This window comes from Syngnathus floridae, chromosome 17, assembly GCF_059516105.1.
Source record: "Syngnathus floridae isolate MCC-2025c chromosome 17, RoL_Sflo_1.0, whole genome shotgun sequence".
Classification (NCBI taxonomy): Eukaryota; Metazoa; Chordata; class Actinopteri; order Syngnathiformes; family Syngnathidae; genus Syngnathus; species Syngnathus floridae.
The window spans coordinates 886,706-908,884 of NC_142429.1; the positions used below are offsets into that span (position 1 = coordinate 886,706).

The 22,179-nt window shown below is 46.6% G+C and overlaps 1 protein-coding gene across 1 annotated transcript; it reads left to right on the forward strand.

The window, feature by feature from the left end:
* The first annotated feature begins 501 nt into the window (after positions 1 to 501).
* Positions 502 to 3,485, forward strand: LOC148383108 (janus kinase and microtubule-interacting protein 3-like). The gene is made up of 10 exons (XM_088358523.1): positions 502 to 609; positions 754 to 1,065; positions 1,287 to 1,349; positions 1,436 to 1,534; positions 1,620 to 1,853; positions 1,974 to 2,039; positions 2,101 to 2,169; positions 2,246 to 2,323; positions 2,380 to 2,613; positions 2,693 to 3,485. The coding sequence occupies exons 2-10, from the start codon at positions 997 to 999 to the stop codon at positions 2,807 to 2,809; spliced, it is 1,029 nt and encodes a 342-aa protein (XP_088214649.1). The 5' UTR covers positions 502 to 609; positions 754 to 996; the 3' UTR covers positions 2,810 to 3,485.
* The last annotated feature ends 18,694 nt before the right edge of the window (positions 3,486 to 22,179 follow it).

Below are 22,179 nucleotides of genomic sequence, written 5' to 3' on the forward strand. Positions count from 1 at the left end.
ATAAGCGATAGGGATAAATAAGGGATAAATAATATTATTTATTACAGGTCGCAGTCAAAGTCAAAGCAACACAATGATACGATAAAGATAATCTGGAAAACCCTGACACACCCTGTAGTTGTCACTTTTGGAAAAGACGAGCGTCCCTCCAATCATCGCCGGTGACGTGTTTTTCAGGCTCTGGAGACAGGAGCTCATGTCAGAAATGTCATTGTGAGTCGCGTTTGTTTCTGCGCCGGAGCCGTTCGTTCCCTTTGCATCCAAAGAATCTCAAAGGCGGATTATTTGTGTCGACAGGAGAGAGATTTGCTGCTACGATACCGACGTCGAGAATCTCTGAGGAGGAACAAAGCGTGAGGTCCTGCAAGGTGAGTCTGTTTGTTTGCGGCTGCTTGGTGTTGCGCAAGATGAAATGGCCTTTTTCTCGCTATCGTTCCTCTCGTCGATTCATCGTGAGGTGTCGCTTCAGTTTGTTCAGAGAGATGTTTGCTTCCGCGCCCGCAGGTCATCGAAACATTTTACGGCTACGACGAAGACGTGTTGGTGGACTCGGACGGATCGTCCTTGTCTTTTCACACCGACAGAACCCCCGACACGGAACCCGAAGAGGTAGCCCGCCATTTCTGCCAGCGTATTGGCACCAAACATTCCTCTTCAGCCTGGAATCGGACTCGTCTTTGCGTCGCGGGTGCTTTGTCGCCGGTCTGACTGATTCTGGTACTAGTGCTGTGTTGCATTGGTGTGTGCATGAAGAGGCGGAGCTTCGCTACCGCCAGCTGACGCAAGAATATCAAGCGCTGCAACGAGCCTACGCTCTGCTAGCCCAGACCAGCGAAAGGGGACCACGACGCCGAGAAGGAGATCAAGGTGGCGCCCCTTCCCGCAACCCCCGGCCGGGTCGCAGCCTCCCCGTTCTCACCCAGCCTCGGGTGTTCTCTGGTCTGAAAGGAGGAGGAGGAGCCTCCCTCCTCCTCCTTTCAGACCAGAGAAAAGCTGATGGTAGAAATGGGTCACTATCAAAGCAGAGTAGCAGATCTGGAGTCAGCGCTGAAGCAACAAGGACAGGTAAGCTCATCAATGAGCACACCTTTTTCTCAGACAAAATAGCTACATTCTTCAGTCACTCATCCGTCTGGCATTACTGGACCAACCCCCCCCCCCCCCCCCCCCCGAACGTGGCTGGGAAAATGCGGAGAAAAGCAAATGTCATTTTCCAGTCAACCAAAGAATTTGTGGATGAAAATGACACAACATTCCAAAGCTGTCCACGCGTTTGTCTCTTCTAGAATGTCAAGTGGGTGGAGGAGAAGCAGCTGCTGCGTCAGAGCAATCAGCAGTTGGCCGAAAAGGTGACGGAAAGAAAGGCGCTGGGCGGAGTCGCTTGGCGTCACACCTGTCGGGAAGCCCCGCAGATGAGGTCTGACTGTCTTTTCAGGTCAGGCGGATGGAGGCGGAAGAAGCGCGTCTGAAAGAGCACATCCAGGATATCCGAGACCAAAACGAACTGCTTGAGTTCCGCATCCTGGAGCTGGAGGTGGGAAGACTCGCACAAGCGTGTTGAGGCCAGAGATGTGACGGACGGACGGACGGACGGACGGATGCATGCCTCTGCCTTTCAGGAGAGGGAGTGGCGCTCCCCCGTCTTGAAGTTTCTGCAAGTCCGTTTCCCAGACGGCCTCAGCCCTTTGCAGATCTACTGCGAGGCCGAGGGCGTGAGCGTAGGTAAGGCGTCCCTCGCAACCCTAACGTTAACCCGAGGTCCCAGAACACCTTACATTGCTCCTTGCGCCTTTCCCCCGGACATCGTCATCAGTGATCTGATGAAGAAGCTGGACATCCTGGGCTATAACGCCGTAAGTGTATGTCGAACTCCTTATGTTCGCACTCCACGAGACTCGGCGGCTCAAATGTGACTTTTGGAAGGCTTTGCGCTGAAAGAAGCTTGTTGATGCTGTGCCTTTGGGCTCTTGCAGAATCTCACCAACGAGGAGCAGGTGGTCGTGATTCACGCCAGGACCCTTCTCACCCTAGCCGAGAAGGTAACGCGCACGTCCACGCACGCTCTCGCATTCTGCTTATGTGACAGCAGCCTTTCCTCAGTGGTTAGAATACATCAAAGTGACCAAGTCAGCACTTCAACAGAAGATGTTGGACATTGAAAGTGAGAAGGTAGACAGACACGCGACATCAGCCAAGGGGAACTCCGGCAATGTGCCCCAACAATTCTGACCTTGAGCTGTGCTAGGATATGTTCTGCAAGCAGAAGGGCTACCTGGATGAAGAGTTGGACTTCAGGAAGTGTTCCATGGACCAGGCTCATAAGGTAAGCCGCCCTCAAATCTCCCGCCGGACCACTGATGGACGAGGATTGCGGCCCAGAGGATCCTGGAGCTGGAGGCCATGTTGTACGAGGCGCTACCGCAGCGGGACTGCCCCGCCACGGACGGCGAAAAAGCCAGCCACGCTGGCGTGAATGACGTGCTGACGGCGGATCAGAGAGAAGAGCTTAGGAGCGCCGTGGACCAATGGAAGCGAGCCCTGATGTGCGAGTTGAGGGAGCGCGACGCTTGCATCCTCCAAGAGAGAATGGATCTGCTGCACAGCGCGCAACAGGTAAGGGCCCAAAGCCAGCCCGGCACTTACTTGCACGCTTACTGGCTTTTGAATGCCACTTTCCATTTGTCCGTCCTAGAGGAACAAAGAGCTGAAAGAATTCATCGAAGCTCAGAAGAGACAAATCAAACAATTGGAGGAGAAGTTTCTGTTTCTCTTTCTATTCTTCTCCTTGGCCTTCATTCTGTGGCCCTAACACCAGCTGGTGAGTGAGCTCCAGCGGCACCGCACTCGACACCTCCGATACACTGCCAGCCGGTCTCAGACGTTGGCAGACGCTCCGATGCCAACGTATACCCCCCGCCACGGTGACAGAGGCACCGCGTCACACCGGCGCTCATCCAATCAGAAGGCAGGAAAAGCAAATTCACATGCAGGGCACTTTTGAACCAGAAGAGAGCGCCACAAAAAACGGTTGTTGCCCCAAACGCGCACTAAAAAGGGTCAGAATAACAAGAGTCCCACTGGCCAGCCGGGGCCACCCGTCCAGCTGTTTCTTCAGGGGGGAAAAAAATTGGAGTCACCGGTGAGTACATTTTGCATTTAGCTCTGCTTTTCTGCTTCTGTCTTCAAGTGTGTGGCATCCTGCGATCAAAGAGTCAGCCAACCCCAAAGCGGTTGACCTCAACGTCCCACCACCATGCCTACCAGAGCAGGTGACGTGATGCTTTGGACATCCTTCCGTCTCAGATGCCCAAAAGTACTCTTTGCCACATCTGCGGCAATACGGTGTCTTTTCAAAGGTGCAAATAAATCCAGCGTGGGCGGAACACGCACGTCTTCGGTTTTTCCCGCTTTGTTTGTGTGACAGCTGTTGTGAAAATTTTATACAAATAAAGTTGTATAGTACAGGTTTGGCCAAGCCGCAACTCCCGAACCGCATGCGGCTCTTTTATGTTCATATCAACATTTGTGTGTGTGTGTGTGTGTGTGTGTGGGGGGGGGGGGGGTTGTGCGTGTTGGCTTCACTTGAGTTCAATTTGGTATTTTGGTCAAAAGCGCATGTGGTGAAATTCCACAAAGTAGGATGGGCAAACACATTTCTTTAAACTATGAGTGTCAATTGGGCTCTCGAAATGGCAGGGAAAAGATGCACAGCAAAACGAAAATACGTAGATGAACACAGGACGTTTTAATCAGAGTGGGAAAGTTTCTATTTTTTGTTGAACGTGATGGCAAACCATTCTGCCTGATATGTCAGACCTCAGCGCATTTCAAAGATTCAAATCTTCAGCGCCATGCACTTCAGCTCACTCCATGCTAACATTGATCAGGCGTCGAACCCGCATCATCATGCTTAAGAGGTGGCCATGCTAACCAGTGCGCCATTATGTCAACGCATAATAACTAAGTCTACTGGTCAAAACAGCGGTTACTATATGACGTCGCTACGTCGTGGTCACGTGACGCAGACAAGACGTCAATGGACGTGGGCAGAGTTAACTTGTTTAAAAGGGAGTAGGCAGAAGAAATATTTAATTTATTTAAATCTATTTTGAGTGCACACCATTATGCCAATGCATAACAACTGTAAATCTACTAAACAAAACAGCGGTTGCTATATGACATCTGCCACGTCGTGGTCACGTGACATACGTGACGTCGATGGGCGTAACTTTCGCCGGAATTCAAATCCGCGGGGAGAGTTAACTTGTTTAAAAGAGAGTGGGCAGAAGAATTATTTAATTTATTTAAATCTATTTGGTGTGTGCGCCATTATGTCAATGCATAACAACTGTAAGTCTACTAAACAAAACAGCGGTTGCTATTTGACGTCTGCCACGTCGTGGTCACGTGACGCGGACGTGACGTCGACGCCTACTTTACATCCCACCGATCACAGGACTCCTCGGCTGCATAACCGTGCCCCCTTCCCAACCAATCGAATTTGCTATACGCGAAAACGACGCCAATGGAAAGAGCTTCCGCCCAAATTTAAATCCGTGGGCGTGGCTCGCAGCAGGAAGTAGGAAAATGGCGGCGATGTTGACAAAGACACAGCGGATGGTAACATACGACTAACAAGAGAAATATTTTTATTTTCTGCTTGCAACTGGACCGTCCAGAGCGTACACGGTAAGTACAACTCATCGTTTTTAAAAAGAAGTACTTTTGTTGCCCTGAAAAGCGAGTGAGCGTGGCGTTTGTGGGGGACGTCGAATTTCGACGATTCTTTCTGGTCAACGGTTGTAAATGATTGTGTTGATTAAAAAAGAAAACTTGATGTAACTCTACTTTTAACTGCCGTTTCAGATAGATTTGGAATTGCATCACATCCAATTTTGCCTAGAGCGTACACGGTAAGTAACACTCGTTGTGTTTAAGGAGATTTACGTTTGTAATAGCAGAAGTGTAGCCGCGTTGCGTTGTACGTGTGAATGTTGGTCCGGGCGAAATGTTAATGTTTAATTTCATTCCTTTAGGTTCCACGGTGTTTGTTGGCTGCAAGTTTTCCACTGCAAGAAGAGGCTCATATCATTGACCAGGAGCGAGCTACAATGGTGAGTAGCCATAACATTTATGTTAAACACTTCCTATTTCATGTCTAACAGTACTTGATTTAACAAATAACCATAAATAAATACAGTGTGGGCACTGAAGTTAACATATGTGATTATACTGCCTAATCTGTCACCGAGTAGATTGTTGCAAAGTAATATAAGATCCAAAGTTGTAATTCAGAATAGTTTTCAAAAGAAGGCCATTAGAATTATATACAAGTCTGATTACCCTGAACAAGCTATTAATTAAATCACAAATTCTTCAATTCAAAGATTTGGTAGATTATCAGACAAATAATGTCTAACAGTAATTGATTTAACACATCACGATAAGTAGATTGAGTGTGGGCACTCTCAAGTTAACATATGTGATTATACTGCCTAATCTGTTACAGAGTATGTTGTTGCCAAGTAATGTAGAATAGATCCAAAGTAGTAATCCAGAATAGTTTTGAAGAGGCCATTAGAATGATAAACAAATCTGATTACCTTGAACATAATAACAAGCTAAGTGTTTAATATGTCCTATGAAGTCAAAATTGGGCACCATCATGTGGTGAAATTTGGAATTGCATCACATCCAATTTTGCCTGGGAACAAACAGATTACATAAATCTTAGTTTTGAATAAGCCACTCCTTCTCAAACAAGTAAACTCTGCCCATTTTGCGCAGTAGATGTTCTGTTAATATCTAGTATTTATACAAAGTCATAATTTAAATTGCTTTCAACCTTCATTCATCGGTTCAACCAACATTACTCGCTCTTATTACCAACTTGTATTGATTTAACTAAGCGTTTAATACTTCCTATCAGGTCTCAAATCGAGATTTGGCAAAATACAATTTCAGCAAATCCAATTTTGCCAGGGAACAAAAATAGATTAAATAAACTAAATAAGTCCTCTTCCCATTAAATAAATCAGAAAAGTCTGTCTTGTAACCAGTCCTCTTCAAACAAGTAAAGTCTGCCCATTTTGTGCCGTAGATTTTGTGTCTATGCCTAGTATTTAAACAAAATCATAATTTAAACGACTTCTTTCCTTCATTCACTTTGGAAATTTGGAATTGCAGCAAATCGAATTTTGGCAGGGAACAAAAATAGATCAATTAAACTAAATAAGTCTTCTTCCCATTAAATAAATTAAAAAAGTCTGTCTTGTAACCAGTCCTTTTCAAACAAGTAAAGTCTGCCCATTTTGTGCCGTCGATTTTGTGTTAATGCCTAGTATTTATACAAAATCATAATTTAAAGGACTTCATTCCTTCATTCACTTTGGAAATTTGGAATTGCAGCACATCAAATTTTGCCTGGGAAGAAAAGTAGATTAAATAAATTTAATAAGTCTTACTACTTCCCATTAAATAAATTAAATACGTCTTACTTGTTCCCACTCCTTTTCAAAACAGTAGTTTAAAACGAGGGCCCTTCACTCAATCTTTAACCTCAACCCCGCACGTTGTGTTGTATCTGTGAATGTTGGTTGTGGCCAAATGATAGTTTTCTTTCATTCGTTTAGGTTCCAAGAAAACTTGATGTAACTCTACTTTTAACTGCCGTTTCAGATAAGCGGGTATTACGTCGCAGTCAAATGCCGCGGATATGACGTAATTGCCCGAACCTCCGCCAAAATTCAAATCTGTTGGCGCGATGGCCGTGAGCCACTGAGCAGCGACGATTATCAACAGAAATATCTTTATTTTCTGCTTGCAACTGGACCGTCTAGAGCGTACACGGTAAGTAACACTCATTGTGTTTAAGGAGATTTACGTTTGTAATAGCAGAAGTGTAGCCGCGTTGCGTTGTACGTGTGAAAATTGGTCGAGGCGAAATGTTAATGTTTAATTTCATTCCTTTAGGTTCCACGGTGTTTGTTGGCTGCAAGTTTTCCACTGCAAGAAGAGGCTCGTATCATTGACCAGGAGCGAGCTACAATGGTGAGTAGCCATAACATTTATGTTAAACACTTCCTATTTCATGTCTAACAGTACTTGATTTAACAAATAACCATAAATAAATACAGTGTGGGCACTGAAGTTAACATATGTGATTATACTGCCTAATCTGTCACGGAGTAGATTGTTGCAAAGTAATATAAGATCCAAAGTTGTAATTCAGAATAGTTTTCAAAAGAAGGCCATTAGAATTATATACAAGTCTGATTACCCTGAACAAGCTATTAATTAAATCACAAATTCTTCAATTCAAAGATTTGGTAGATTATCAGACAAATAATGTCTAACAGTAATTGATTTAACACATCACGATAAGTAGATTGAGTGTGGGCACTCTCAAGTTAACATATGTGATTATACTGCCTAATCTGTTACAGAGTATGTTGTTGCCAAGTAATGTAGAATAGATCCAAAGTAGTAATCCAGAATAGTTTTGAAGAGGCCATTAGAATGATAAACAAATCTGATTACCTTGAACATAATAACAAGCTAAGTGTTTAATATGTCCTATGAAGTCAAAATTGGGCACCATCATGTGGTGAAATTTGGAATTGCATCACATCCAATTTTGCCTGGGAACAAACAGATTACATAAATCTTAGTTTTGAATAAGCCACTCCTTCTCAAACAAGTAAACTCTGCCCATTTTGCGCAGTAGATGTTCTGTTAATATCTAGTATTTATACAAAGTCATAATTTAAATTGCTTTCAACCTTCATTCATCGGTTCAACCAACATTACTCGCTCTTATTACCAACTTGTATTGATTTAACTAAGCGTTTAATACTTCCTATCAGGTCTCAAATCGAGATTTGGCAAAATACAATTTCAGCAAATCCAATTTTGCCAGGGAACAAAAATAGATTAAATAAACTAAATAAGTCCTCTTCCCATTAAATAAATCAGAAAAGTCTGTCTTGTAACCAGTCCTCTTCAAACAAGTAAAGTCTGCCCATTTTGTGCCGTAGATTTTGTGTCTATGCCTAGTATTTAAACAAAATCATAATTTAAACGACTTCTTTCCTTCATTCACTTTGGAAATTTGGAATTGCAGCAAATCGAATTTTGGCAGGGAACAAAAATAGATCAATTAAACTAAATAAGTCTTCTTCCCATTAAATAAATTAAAAAAGTCTGTCTTGTAACCAGTCCTTTTCAAACAAGTAAAGTCTGCCCATTTTGTGCCGTCGATTTTGTGTTAATGCCTAGTATTTATACAAAATCATAATTTAAAGGACTTCATTCCTTCATTCACTTTGGAAATTTGGAATTGCAGCACATCAAATTTTGCCTGGGAAGAAAAGTAGATTAAATAAATTTAATAAGTCTTACTACTTCCCATTAAATAAATTAAATACGTCTTACTTGTTCCCACTCCTTTTCAAAACAGTAGTTTAAAACGAGGGCCCTTCACTCAATCTTTAACCCCAACCCCGCACGTTGTGTTGTATCTGTGAATGTTGGTTGTGGCCAAATGATAGTTTTCTTTCATTCGTTTAGGTTCCAAGAAAACTTGATGTAACTCTACTTTTAACTGCCGTTTCAGATAAGCGGGTATTACGTCGCAGTCATGTGCCGTGGATATGACGTAATTGCCCGAACCTCCGCCAAAATTCAAATCTGTTGGCGCGATGGCCGTGAGCCACTGAGCAGCGACGATTATCAACAGAAATATCTTTATTTTCTGCTTGCAACTGGACCGTCTAGAGCGTACACGGTAAGTAACACTCATTGTGTTTAAGGAGATTTACGTTTGTAATAGCAGAAGTGTAGCCGCGTTGCGTTGTACGTGTGAAAATTGGTCGAGGCGAAATGTTAATGTTTAATTTCATTCCTTTAGGTTCCACGGTGTTTGTTGGCTGCAAGTTTTCCACTGCAAGAAGAGGCTCGTATCATTGACCAGGAGCGAGCTACAATGGTGAGTAGCCATAACATTTATGTTAAACACTTCCTATTTCATGTCTAACAGTACTTGATTTAACAAATAACCATAAATAAATACAGTGTGGGCACTGAAGTTAACATATGTGATTATACTGCCTAATCTGTCACGGAGTAGATTGTTGCAAAGTAATATAAGATCCAAAGTTGTAATTCAGAATAGTTTTCAAAAGAAGGCCATTAGAATTATATACAAGTCTGATTACCCTTAACATAACAACAAGCTATTAATTAAATCACAAATTCTTCAATTCAAAGATTTGGTAGATTATCAGACAAATAATGTCTAACAGTAATTGATTTAACACATCACGATAAGTAGATTGAGTGTGGGCACTCTCAAGTTAACAGATATGATTATACTGCCTAATCTGTTACAGAGTATGTTGTTGCCAAGTAATGTAGAATAGATCCAAAGTAGTAATCCAGAATAGTTTTGAAGAGGCCATTAGAATAATAAACAAATCTGATTACCTTGAACATAATAACAAGCTAAGTGTTTAATATGTCCTATGAAGTCAAAATTGGGCACCATCATGTGGTGAAATTTGGTATTGCATCACATCCAATTTTGCCTGGGAACAAACAGATTAAATAAATCTTAGTTTTGAATAAGCCACTCCTTCTCAAACAAGTAAACTCTGCCCATTTCGCGCAGTAGATGTTCTGTTAATATCTAGTATTTATACAAAGTCATAATTTAAATTGCTTTCAACCTTCATTCATCGGTTCAACCAACATTACTCGCTCTTATTACCAACTTGTATTGATTTAACTAAGCGTTTAATACTTCCTATCAGGTCTCAAGGCAAGATTTGGCAAAATACAATTTCAGCAAATCCAATTTTGCCAGGGAACAAAAATAGATTAAATAAACTAAATAAGTCTTCTTCCCATTAAATAAATCAGAAAAGTCTGTCTTGTAACCAGTCCTCTTCAAACAAGTAAAGTCTGCCCATTTTGTGCCGTAGATTTTGTATCTATGCCTAGTATTTAAACAAAATCATAATTTAAACGACTTCTTTCCTTCATTCACTTTGGAAATTTGGAATTGCAGCAAATCGAATTTTGCCAGGGAACAAAAATAGATCAATTAAACTAAATAAGTCTTCTTCCCATTAAATAAATTAAAAAAGTCTGTCTTGTAACCAGTCCTTTTCAAACAAGTAAAGTCTGCCCATTTTGTGCCGTCGATTTTGTGTTAATGCCTAGTATTTATACAAAATCATAATTTAAAGGACTTCATTCCTTCATTCACTTTGGAAATTTGGAATTGCAGCACATCAAATTTTGCCTGGGAAGAAAAGTAGATTAAATAAATTTAATAAGTCTTACTACTTCCCATTAAATAAATTAAATACGTCTTACTTGTTCCCACTCCTTTACAAAAAAGTAGTTTAAAACGAGGTCCCTTCACTCAACCTTTAACCCTATTTATTCACCTTCTAGGCTAAGTGTTAAAGGCTAAGTGTTAAAGGCTAAGTGTTAAAGGCTAAGTGTTAGAGGCTAAGTGCCAGAGGCTAGGCGCCAGAGGCGAGTTTTTGTGGGCTGAAGTTTTAGTGGGGTTAGTGTGAATACAATCCAAAAGAATACAACAGAATACAATACAATAGAATATAATACATAGATTAAATTCAATAGCTCTTACTACTTCCCATTAAATAAATTAAATACGTCTTACTTGTTCCCAATCCTTTTCAAAAAAGTAGTTTAAAACGAGGGCCCTTCACTCAACCTTTAACCTCAACCCCGCACGTCACATTGTGTTGTATCTGTGAATGTTGGTTGTGGCCAAATGATAGTTTTCTTTCATTCGTTTAGGTTCCACGGTGTTTGTTGGCTATGTTTTCCACTGTCAGAAGGATGAAAATACAAAGTACAACGCTTGGACGTGGGCGAAGACGTCACCGGTGAGTCCTTCCTTCCTATTTATTTACCTTCTAGATGCTAGAGGCTAAGTGTTAGAGGCTAAGTGTTAGAGGCTAAGTGTTAAACACAATACGAACAACACAACGATACTGCACTGAACAACACGATACCGCACTGAGAAACACGATACCGCACTGAACAACACGATACCGCACTGAACAACACCATGCCGCACTGAACACCATGCCACACTGAACAACACCATCCCGCACTGAACAACACCATGCCGCACTAAACAACACCATGCCGCACTGAACAACACCATGCCTCACTGAACGACACCATGCCGCACTGAAAGACACCATGCCGCACTGAACGACACCATGCCGCACTGAAAGACACCATCCCGCACTGAACACCATGCCGCACTGAACAACACCATGCCGCACTGAACAACACCATCCCGCACTGAACAACACCATGCCGCACTGAACAACATTATGCCGCACTGAACATTATGCCGCACTGAACAACACCATGCCGCACTGAACAACACCATGCCGCACTGAACAACATTATGCCGCACTGAACAACACCATGCCGCACTGAACAACACCATGCCGCACTGAACAACACCATGCCGCACTGAACAACATTATGCCGCACTGAACAACACCATGCCGCACTGAACAACACCATCCTGCACTGAACAACACCATTCCGCATTGAACACCATGCCGCACTGAACAACACCATCCCGCACTGAACAACACCATCCCGCACTGAACAACACCATGCCGCACTGAACAACATTATGCCGCACTGAACAACATTATGCCGCACTGAACAACACCATGCCGCACTGAACAACACCATGCCGCACTGAACAACACCATGCCGCACTGAACAACATTATAACGCACTGAACAACACCATCCCGCACTGAACAACACCATGCCGCACTAAACAACATTATGCCGCACTGAACAACATTATGCCGAAATGAACAACACCATGCCGCACTGAACAACACCATGCCGCACTGAACAACACCATCCTGCACTGAACAACACCATGCCGCACTGAACAACACCATGCCGCACTGAACAACACCATGCCGCACTGAACAACACCATGCCGCAATGAACAACACCATCCCGCACTGAACAACATTATGCCGCACTGAACAACATTATGCCGCACTGAACAACACCATGCCGCACTGAACAACACCATGCCGCACTGAACAACACCATCCTGCACTGAACAACACCATCCCGCACTGAACAACACCATGCCGCACTGAACAACATTATGGCGCACTGAACAACATTATGCCGCACTGAACAACACCATGCCGCACTGAACAACACCATGCCGCACTGAACAACACCATGCGACAATGAACAACACCATCCCGCACTGAACAACACCATGCCGCACTGAGCAACACCATGCCGCACTGAACAACACCATCCTGCACTGAACAACACCATGCCGCACTGAACAACACCATTCCGCACTGAACAACACCATGCCGCACTGAACAACATTACGCTGCACTGAACAACACCATGCCGCATTGAACAACACCATGCCGCACTGAACAACACCATCCTGCACTGAACAACACCATGCCGCATTGAACAACACCATGCCGCACTGAACAACACCATCCTGCACTGAACAACACCATCCCGCACTGAACAACACCATCCCGCATTGAACAACACCATCCTGCACTGAACAACACCATGCCGCACTGAACAACACCATGCCGCACTGAACAACACCATTCCGCACTGAACAACACCATGCCGCACTGAACAACACCATCCTGCACTGAACAACACCATCCCGCACTGAACAACACCATGCCGCATTGAACAACACCATCCTGCACTGAACAACACCATCCTGCACTGAACAACACCATGCCGCACTGAACAACACCATGCCGCACTGAACAACACCATGCCGCACTGAACAACACCATGCCGCACTGAACAACATTATGCCGCACTGAACAACATTATGTCGCACTGAACAACACCATGCCGCACTGAACAACACCATGCCGCACTGAACAACATTATGCCGCACTGAAAAACACCATGCCGCACTGAACAACACCATCCCGCACTGAACAACACCATGCCGCATTGAACAACACCATGCCGCACTGAACAACACCATGCTGCACTGAACAACATTATGCTGCACTGAACAACACGATCCTGCATTGAACAACACCATGCCGCACTGAACAACACCATCCTGCACTGAACAACACTATCCTGCACTGAACAACACCACCCCGCACTGAACAACACGATCCCGCATTGAACACCATCCCGCACTGAACAACACCATGCCGCACTGAACAACACCATTCCGCACTGAACAACACCATGCCGCACTGAACAACACCATGCCGCACTGAACAACACCATCCTGCACTGAACAACACCATGCCGCACTGAACAACACCATGCCGCACTGAACAACACCATGCCGCACTGAACAACACCATGCCGCACTGAACAACACCATGCCGCACTGAACAACATTATGCCGCACTGAACAACACCATGCCGCACTGAACAACACCATGCCGCACTGAACAACACGATCCCGCATTGAACAACACCATCCTGCACTGAACAACACCATGCCGCACTGAACAACACCATGCCGCACTGAACAACACCATTCCGCACTGAACAACACCATGCCGCACTGAACAACACCATTCTGCACTGAACAACACCATCCCGCACTGAACAACACCATGCCGCATTGAACAACACCATGCCGCACTGAACAACACCATCCTGCACTGAACAACACCATGCCGCACTGAACAACACCATGCCGCACTGAACAACACCATGCCGCACTGAACAACATTATGCCGCACTGAACAACATTATGCCGCACTAAACAACATTATGTCGCACTGAACAACACCATGCCGCACTGAACAACACCATGCTGCACTGAACAACATTATGCCGCACTGAACAACACGATCCCGCATTGAACAACACCATCCCGCAGTGAACAACACCATGCCGCATTGAACAACAACATGCCGCACTGAACAACACCATGCTGCACTGAACAACATTATGCTGCACTGAACAACACGATCCTGCATTGAACAACACCATGCCGCACTGAACAACACCATCCTGCACTGAACAACACATTTCCACACTGAACAACACCATGCCGCACTGAACAACATTATGCCGCACTGAACAACACCATGCCGCACTGAACAACACCATGCCGCACTGAACAACACCATGCCGCACTGAACAACACCATGCCGCAATGAACAACACCATCCCGCACTGAACAACACCATGCCGCATTGAACAACACCATGCCGCACTGAACAACACCATCCCGCACTGAACAACACCACCCCGCACTGAACAACACGATCCCGCATTGAACAACACCATCCCGGACTGAACAACACCATGCCGCACTGAACAACACCATTCCGCACTGAACAACACCATGCCGCACTGAACAACACCATGCCGCACTGAACAACACCATGCCGCACTGAACAACACCATGCCGCACTGAACAACATTATGCCGCACTGAACAACACCATGCCGCACTGAACAACACCATCCCGCACTGAACAACACCATGCCGCATTGAACAACACCATGCCGCACTGAACAACACCATCCTGCACTGAACAACACCATCCCGCACTGAACAACACCATGCCGCACTGAACAACATTATGGCGCACTGAACAACATTATGCCGCACTGAACAACACCATGCCGCACTGAACAACACCATGCCGCACTGAACAACACCATGCCGCACTGAACAACATTATGCCGCACTGAACAACATTATGCCGCACTGAACAACACCATGCCGCACTGAACAACACCATGCCGCACTGAACAACACCATGCCGCACTGAACAACACGACGTCGCACTGAACAACACGACGCCGCACAGAACAACACGACGCCGCACAGAATAACACAATACCGCACAGAACAACACAATACCGCACAAACAGTTTTAGATAATATTACGTCGCAGTCATGTGACGCGGACATGACGTCAATAGGCGGAACTCACGGCAAAATTATAATCCGTGGGCGTGGCTTGCAACAGGAAGTAGGAAAGCGGCAGTTCTGGCAAACAAGACACAGCTGTTAGTAACACGATGACTAACAAGGCAAATATTTTTGTTTTCAGCTTGCAACTTGACCGTCTAGAGCGTACAAGGTAATTACAACTGTTTTTTTTTAGCCCTGAAAAGCAAGGGAGTGTGGCGTTTGGGAGGAATGTCGAACTCGGCGTCTGCTTCCAGCCACAGACGCCAAATTTCGACGATTATTTCGACTGGTCAACGGTTGTAAATTATTGCGTTGACTAAAAACTTTATTTAACTCTACTCTTAACTTTGCCGTTTCAGATATGCGGGTATTACACCGCGGAAATGACGTCAATAGGCTGAACTCTCGCCAAAATTCAAATCTGTGGGCGCAATGGCCTTGAGCGAGACACCGGATACAAACACGACGATTATCAACAGAAATATCTTTATTTTCCGCTTGCAAGTGGACCGTCTAGAGCGTACACGGTAAGTACAACTCATTGTGTTTAAAAAGATTTACGTTTGTGTAGTTTGCGTTGCGTTGTATCTGTGAATGTTGGTTGAGGCTAAATGTTAATGTTTAATTTCATTCCTTTAGGTTCCACGGTGTTTGTTGGCTGTATGTTTTCCACTGCAAGAAGAGGCTCGTATCATTGACCAGCAGGAGCTACAATGGTGAGTACCCCTTTCGTCTTCCATTTATGTTAAACACTTCCTATTTCATGTCTAACAGTACTCGATTTAACAAATAACCATAAATAAATACAGTGTGGGCAGTCACGTTAACATATGTGATTATCCTGCCTAATATGTTTATCACAAATATGTCACTAATCACTAATATGTTTATTTGTTTATCACAACACCTTTGGACCTTCAGCAATCGATTATTTACCTTCATCTACATAGAGACAGAACGATGGTGTCTTAAACATCTCATTCATTTCACCAAATAACTTCACGCAGGTGGATAACGGCCGTCTCGGTCACGCTATGTTGCGTGATGCAGTTTTGAAGAACCAAATGCATTTATTCAATGAATAAGTCAAGCTAGTTCTATGTTTATGATGTTGTAAGTTACGGTACCGATTGAAGTTGAGTTCGAAGCCAGTGGAAAACAGCGCTGCGTTTGTGCTCTCCAGGTACAAATGTTGTGATCTCTGACTGACGACCGGGCGAGACTCGAGTAAGAGATGTCCAAAGGAGCTCCGGCAGGGCGGGCCAAGGCGGAGCGAACGGACGCCCTTCAGGCCGCCAATGACGAGCTGAGAACCAAACTGATGGACGTCCAGTTAGAACTTCAGCAGGAGAAGAACAAGGTGAAAACCTCAACAGACAGACACTGCCTGCCTCCCTGCCTGCCTCCCTGCCTGCCTCCCTGCCTGCCTCCCTCCCTCCCAGTTTTCCCGATGTAGATTAGACATGCGTGTGCCATGACTGTGTCAGCCTACATCAACAAATGCACCGAGGACGTCAGCACCACTAAGAATATCATCACCCGGGGCAACCAACGACCCTGGATGACTGAGGAGGTACGTCAAACGCTACGAGCGCGGAACTCTGCCTTCAAGTCTGGCGACAAGGAGACACTGAGGACAGCGAGAGCCAACTTGAACCGTGCCATCAGGATAGCGAAGCGAGACCGCAGTCGAAAATTTCAGGATCGTTTCCACGACGTCAAAAACATCAGGAGTATGTGGCAAGGCATACGGGCGATTACAGACTACAACTCACCCTCCCCCCCCCCGGTGGGTGTAGTTGATGCTGACTTTCTAAATGGTCTAAATAACTTCTTTGGGAGGTTCGAGGCACTAAACGGCACTCCAGCAGTTAAAACTGTCCCCCATCAGGAAGAGGAGGTACTCTGCCTTGACTCCGCCGATGTGTTGAAGACCCTGAGGAGAGTCAACCCCTGTAAGGCCCCTGGCCCCGACAACATTCCTGGGCGTGTGTTCAGGGAATGTGCAAGTCATCTGGCTGGGGTCATCACAGACATTTTTAACACCTCGCTGGGCCAAGCCACAGTGCCGGCGTGCTTTAAGACTGCCTCCATCATTCCGGTGCCGAAGAAACCTCAAATCACCTCATTTAATGATTACCGGCCTGTTGCACTGACTCCGGTTATGATGAAGTGCTTCGAAAGGCTGCTTAAAGGTCACATCGTTTCCAGACTCCCCCTATTATTTGACCCGTTCCAGTTTGCCGACCGGCAAAACCGCTCCACTCAGGACGCCATCTCCTCCGTTCTTCACCTGAGCCTGGCTCACCTGGAGGAGAAGAACACCCATGTGCGGAGGCTGTTCCTGGACTTCAGCTCAGCGTTTAACACCATCATCCCACAGCATCTGGTAGGAAAATTGGAACACCTGGGCTTCAACACCCCCCTTCGCAACTGGCTGCTAGACTTCCTCACCAACAGACCTCAGTCAGTCCGGGTCGGACAGAACACCTCTGATGTCATCACCCTCAGCACAGGCTCCCTTCAGGGCTGCGTCCTGAGCCCCCTGCTGTGCACCCTGATGACACACGACTGCGTCCTCAGGTTCACCACCAATCACATCGTGAAGTCAGCAGACGACACAACGGTGGTGGGGCTCATCAGAGACAACAACGACCTGGACTACAGAGAGGAGGTGGAGCAGCTGGTGGGCTGGTGCAGAGAAAACAGCCTGATCCTGAATGAGGAGAAGATGAAGGAGATCATCGTCGACTTCAGGAAAAAACAGCCTCACCACGCTCCACTGATCATCAACAGCTCAGCTGTGGAGGTGGTCAGCACCACCAAATTCCTGGGGGTCCACATCACAGAAGACCTCACCTGGACTATGAACACTACGGCACTGGTCAAGAGGGCACAGAAGCGCTTGTACTTCCTGCGGAGGATGAGGAGAGCCCACCTGCCCCCACCCATCATGAGGACGTTCTACAGGAGCACCATAGAGAGCATTCTGACAAGCTGTCTCTCTGTGTGGTGTGGAGGCTGCACCGCCTCCGATTGGAAGAACGTGAGGAGAGTGGTGAGGACAGCAGAGAGGATCATAGGGGCTCCTCTTCCCTCCATTCAGGACATTTCATCTCAGCGCTGCATGTCCCGTGCCCGTAACATCATCAATGACCCATCACACCCCCACCATGGACTGTTCTCCCTGCTGCCCTCTGGGAAGAGGTTTGCAGCATCCGCTGCAGGTCCACCAGGTTCTGCAACAGCTTTTTCCCTGCTGTCATCAGACTGTTGAACACTAGAACTGTTGAGCTCTAAACTGAACTCTGCATCACACATTCACAGAACTGTACTTTATGACACTACGGACCTCTATCTTGCACTATCTCGCACTACCAACTTTACTGAACTTGTATAAACCCTTTAAATAGAAGTTTAATACATGGTTTAGCATTCCTCTGCACACTCTTGAATACTGTTTTGCCTACTTGCACTATTGCATAATTATCACTGCTGCACTTTATACTTATTTTTAATATATATATATATATATATATAGTATATATGTATATATATATATTTTCATAGGATATGTTACTTCTATTCAACTGCAATATCACTACTTTGTTGTAAGACGTATGCAACGGAATTTCGTTTTGTATGCACCATGTGCAGACAAGATGACAATAAAGTTTGTCTAAGTCTAAGTCATGTCAGGTCAGCTGTCTGGAGAGAGAGAGAAGTCAGGACCTGCGGGCGGAGCACCACCGTGCCACCGCCGCCATGACGGAACTCAAAAGCAAACTCCATGAGGAGAAGCAGAAAGAGTTAGCCATTACCAGGGAGACATTACTGCGGCAGCATGAAATGGAGCTGATGAGAGTGATCAAAATCAAAGATGGAGAGATCCAGCGACTGAATGCCTTGGTCCTCAGCCTGAGGGACGGCTCCATGGACAAGGTGATCCGCTCTATCCGTGTCTGACTATCCGCACGCCACGTCGGGCTTCGATGCGGCCGCTACCGTATTGTGTAGCTTGTCCCCAGTAAGCGTCGCGGCGCTCCGTTGCGGTCTCAACGGCCCGGTGTGGCGCAATGTCTGCTCAGGTGAGGAGGGGGGGCGCTTTGCTGGCGGAGGTGGAGGAGACGCGGCGGTGTCGGGAGACCGAGCGGTGTCGCCTCCACCAGGAGCGCGGAAGAAGCCCTGGCAGCGGCCCAGCAGGCCTGGCAGTCCCGAGCGGCCGAGCTCCGATCGGCTCATCACCAGCATCGGGAGGAGCTGAGCCGAACCAAGAGAGACTGCGAGAGGGAGATCCGCCGACTGGTAGGACTGATCAGATGCGCGGTGCGTGGCTATGTTCCCAATTTCGTTGTATACCTGCAGTGCAATGACACCTAAGGCATTCTATTCTATTCTATTCTATTTCACAAGAAGAAAATGTCCGGTTGCTCGCTTCGCTTTTGTCACAGCAAAGGTGTTCTAGTCGATTCAAGAAAAAAATTGGCCGGTTGCTCTCTTTGTTTTTGTCACAATTCTGGCAAATGAGTTTGCCCGCCTGCCTGAGCGCTCCCCGTTTGTACATCCAGACGGATGAGATCAAGCTGAAAGACAGAGCGGTTAGTGTTTTGGATGAAGCCCTGGGGCCGGCCACGTCCACCGCCTTCAGCTGCAGACTCAGGCTGCCGAGCAGCAGATCGCTGCCCTGAGGGATTCCCAAAGGGCGGGCCTAAACTACCCTGGAAGTGGGGTCAACGCCGCTACTAGCAATCCTCTTCATTGCGTAAGCCACCTCATCACACACTTGCAGTACGCATGACTTAGTTCGTTGCTGGAGGAAGGTAGCACAAAAACAGTTTTGAACTTTGAACGAGTGCTTGTGTGTGTGTGTTGCGGGGCGTTTTCAGTCTCAGGAGGATCGGGACACGCGACGGTTTCATCTGAAAATCGCTGAGCTCAGCGCAGTCATCAGGAAACTGGAGGATCGAAACGCCCTGCTTTCTGAAGAGCGCAATGAACTGGTAATTTATTGACGGCACGCTTGAAGGTTTGCGCTACGTTTGATGCGCGCCATCCAGCGAGGCACCCATTGCGCTTGCTTATTAGTTGAGCGGCGCGGCGAGTCGGTTGCCTGGTAGATGTCTTTTATTGGGAGCCAAAGCCACGATTCCGTTCAAACCGATGCAAAAGGAATGGATACGTTCTGGCCCGCGTGTTGTGCGTCTTTCACATCCCGCACTTCATGCTTGCAGCTAAAGCGACTGAGAGAAACAGAAAGCCAGTTTCTGCCACTCCTGTACAAAAACAAACGCCTGAGCAGGAAGAATGAAGAACTCTCGCTGGTGCTGTGTCGCCTTGAAAACAAAGTGCGCTTTGTCACCCAGGAGAACGAGGAGATGGCAAGCTTGGTAAGTCGACGCGGACAACGGCGGCGTGCCAACAGAGTCCACTGCATTTGTGTTCCACAGAGAAGGCCTAGTTCGCTCAATGACCTGGACCGCGGTTGCGGCCAGCAGGACGGTGAAATGGAGTTCCTTCAAGTTGTGGAGCAGCGGCACATCATCGACGACTTGTCCAAGGTCTTCAGGCAGGCGACTCGGTGCACGTACGGCAGCGCCGCGCTCGCTCGCTGTCGCCAGGAAACCTTTTCCGTCCAAAGCTTGGCCGGCGGCCGCCATCCAAAAAATTGGCCCCTTAAATTCCGACCTTTCAAGCAGGAGCATTGTGCGCACGCGTTTGAACACGCTTTAGACTTGTTTTGCCGTTTTCAGCAGCTCAAAGCTCCCGTTTTGTCAGCGCCTTTGCCACTCGCTGTGCGCTGAAAACGACGGACTTGCCCGGCTGCTCAGCCCGTCAACCATGAGCCGCGAGCGCGACGTCATTGTCCGTAGGCAGCTAGTGGCAAAATGCACCCTGTTAGAGTTGCGCTCGCTCCAACTTATTTTGCAAGAACCACACGGGAGACAAGTAAGTTCTTTTGGACACCTGCAGGTGGAGAGTCCATCCGTTGTACGAATGAAGTCTGACTCTCGGCTCCTGCACGAGCATTTTAATTAAGAGAAACAGGGTGGGTGTAAGAGTGGATTGAATAGAGGAAGCCCTTGACCTCTAGTCAAAACATAGCAAGGGGTGTTTTACGACTTTGTGTAGGAAGGGATAAGCGATAGGGATAAATAAGGGATAAATAATATTATTTATTACAGGTCGCAGTCAAAGTCAAAGCAACACAATGATACGATAAAGATAATCTGGAAAACCCTGACACACCCTGTAGTTGTCACTTTTGGAAAAGACGAGCGTCCCTCCAATCATCGCCGGTGACGTGTTTTTCAGGCTCTGGAGACAGGAGCTCATGTCAGAAATGTCATTGTGAGTCGCGTTTGTTTCTGCGCCGGAGCCGTTCGTTCCCTTTGCATCCAAAGAATCTCAAAGGCGGATTATTTGTGTCGACAGGAGAGAGATTTGCTGCTACGATACCGACGTCGAGAATCTCTGAGGAGGAACAAAGCGTGAGGTCCTGCAAGGTGAGTCTGTTTGTTTGCGGCTGCTTGGTGTTGCGCAAGATGAAATGGCCTTTTTCTCGCTATCGTTCCTCTCGTCGATTCATCGTGAGGTGTCGCTTCAGTTTGTTCAGAGAGATGTTTGCTTCCGCGCCCGCAGGTCATCGAAACATTTTACGGCTACGACGAAGACGTGTTGGTGGACTCGGACGGATCGTCCTTGTCTTTTCACACCGACAGAACCCCCGACACGGAACCCGAAGAGGTAGCCCGCCATTTCTGCCAGCGTATTGGCACCAAACATTCCTCTTCAGCCTGGAATCGGACTCGTCTTTGCGTCGCGGGTGCTTTGTCGCCGGTCTGACTGATTCTGGTACTAGTGCTGTGTTGCATTGGTGTGTGCATGAAGAGGCGGAGCTTCGCTACCGCCAGCTGACGCAAGAATATCAAGCGCTGCAACGAGCCTACGCTCTGCTAGCCCAGACCAGCGAAAGGGGACCACGACGCCGAGAAGGAGATCAAGGTGGCGCCCCTTCCCGCAACCCCCGGCCGGGTCGCAGCCTCCCCGTTCTCACCCAGCCTCGGGTGTTCTCTGGTCTGAAAGGAGGAGGAGGAGCCTCCCTCCTCCTCCTTTCAGACCAGAGAAAAGCTGATGGTAGAAATGGGTCACTATCAAAGCAGAGTAGCAGATCTGGAGTCAGCGCTGAAGCAAC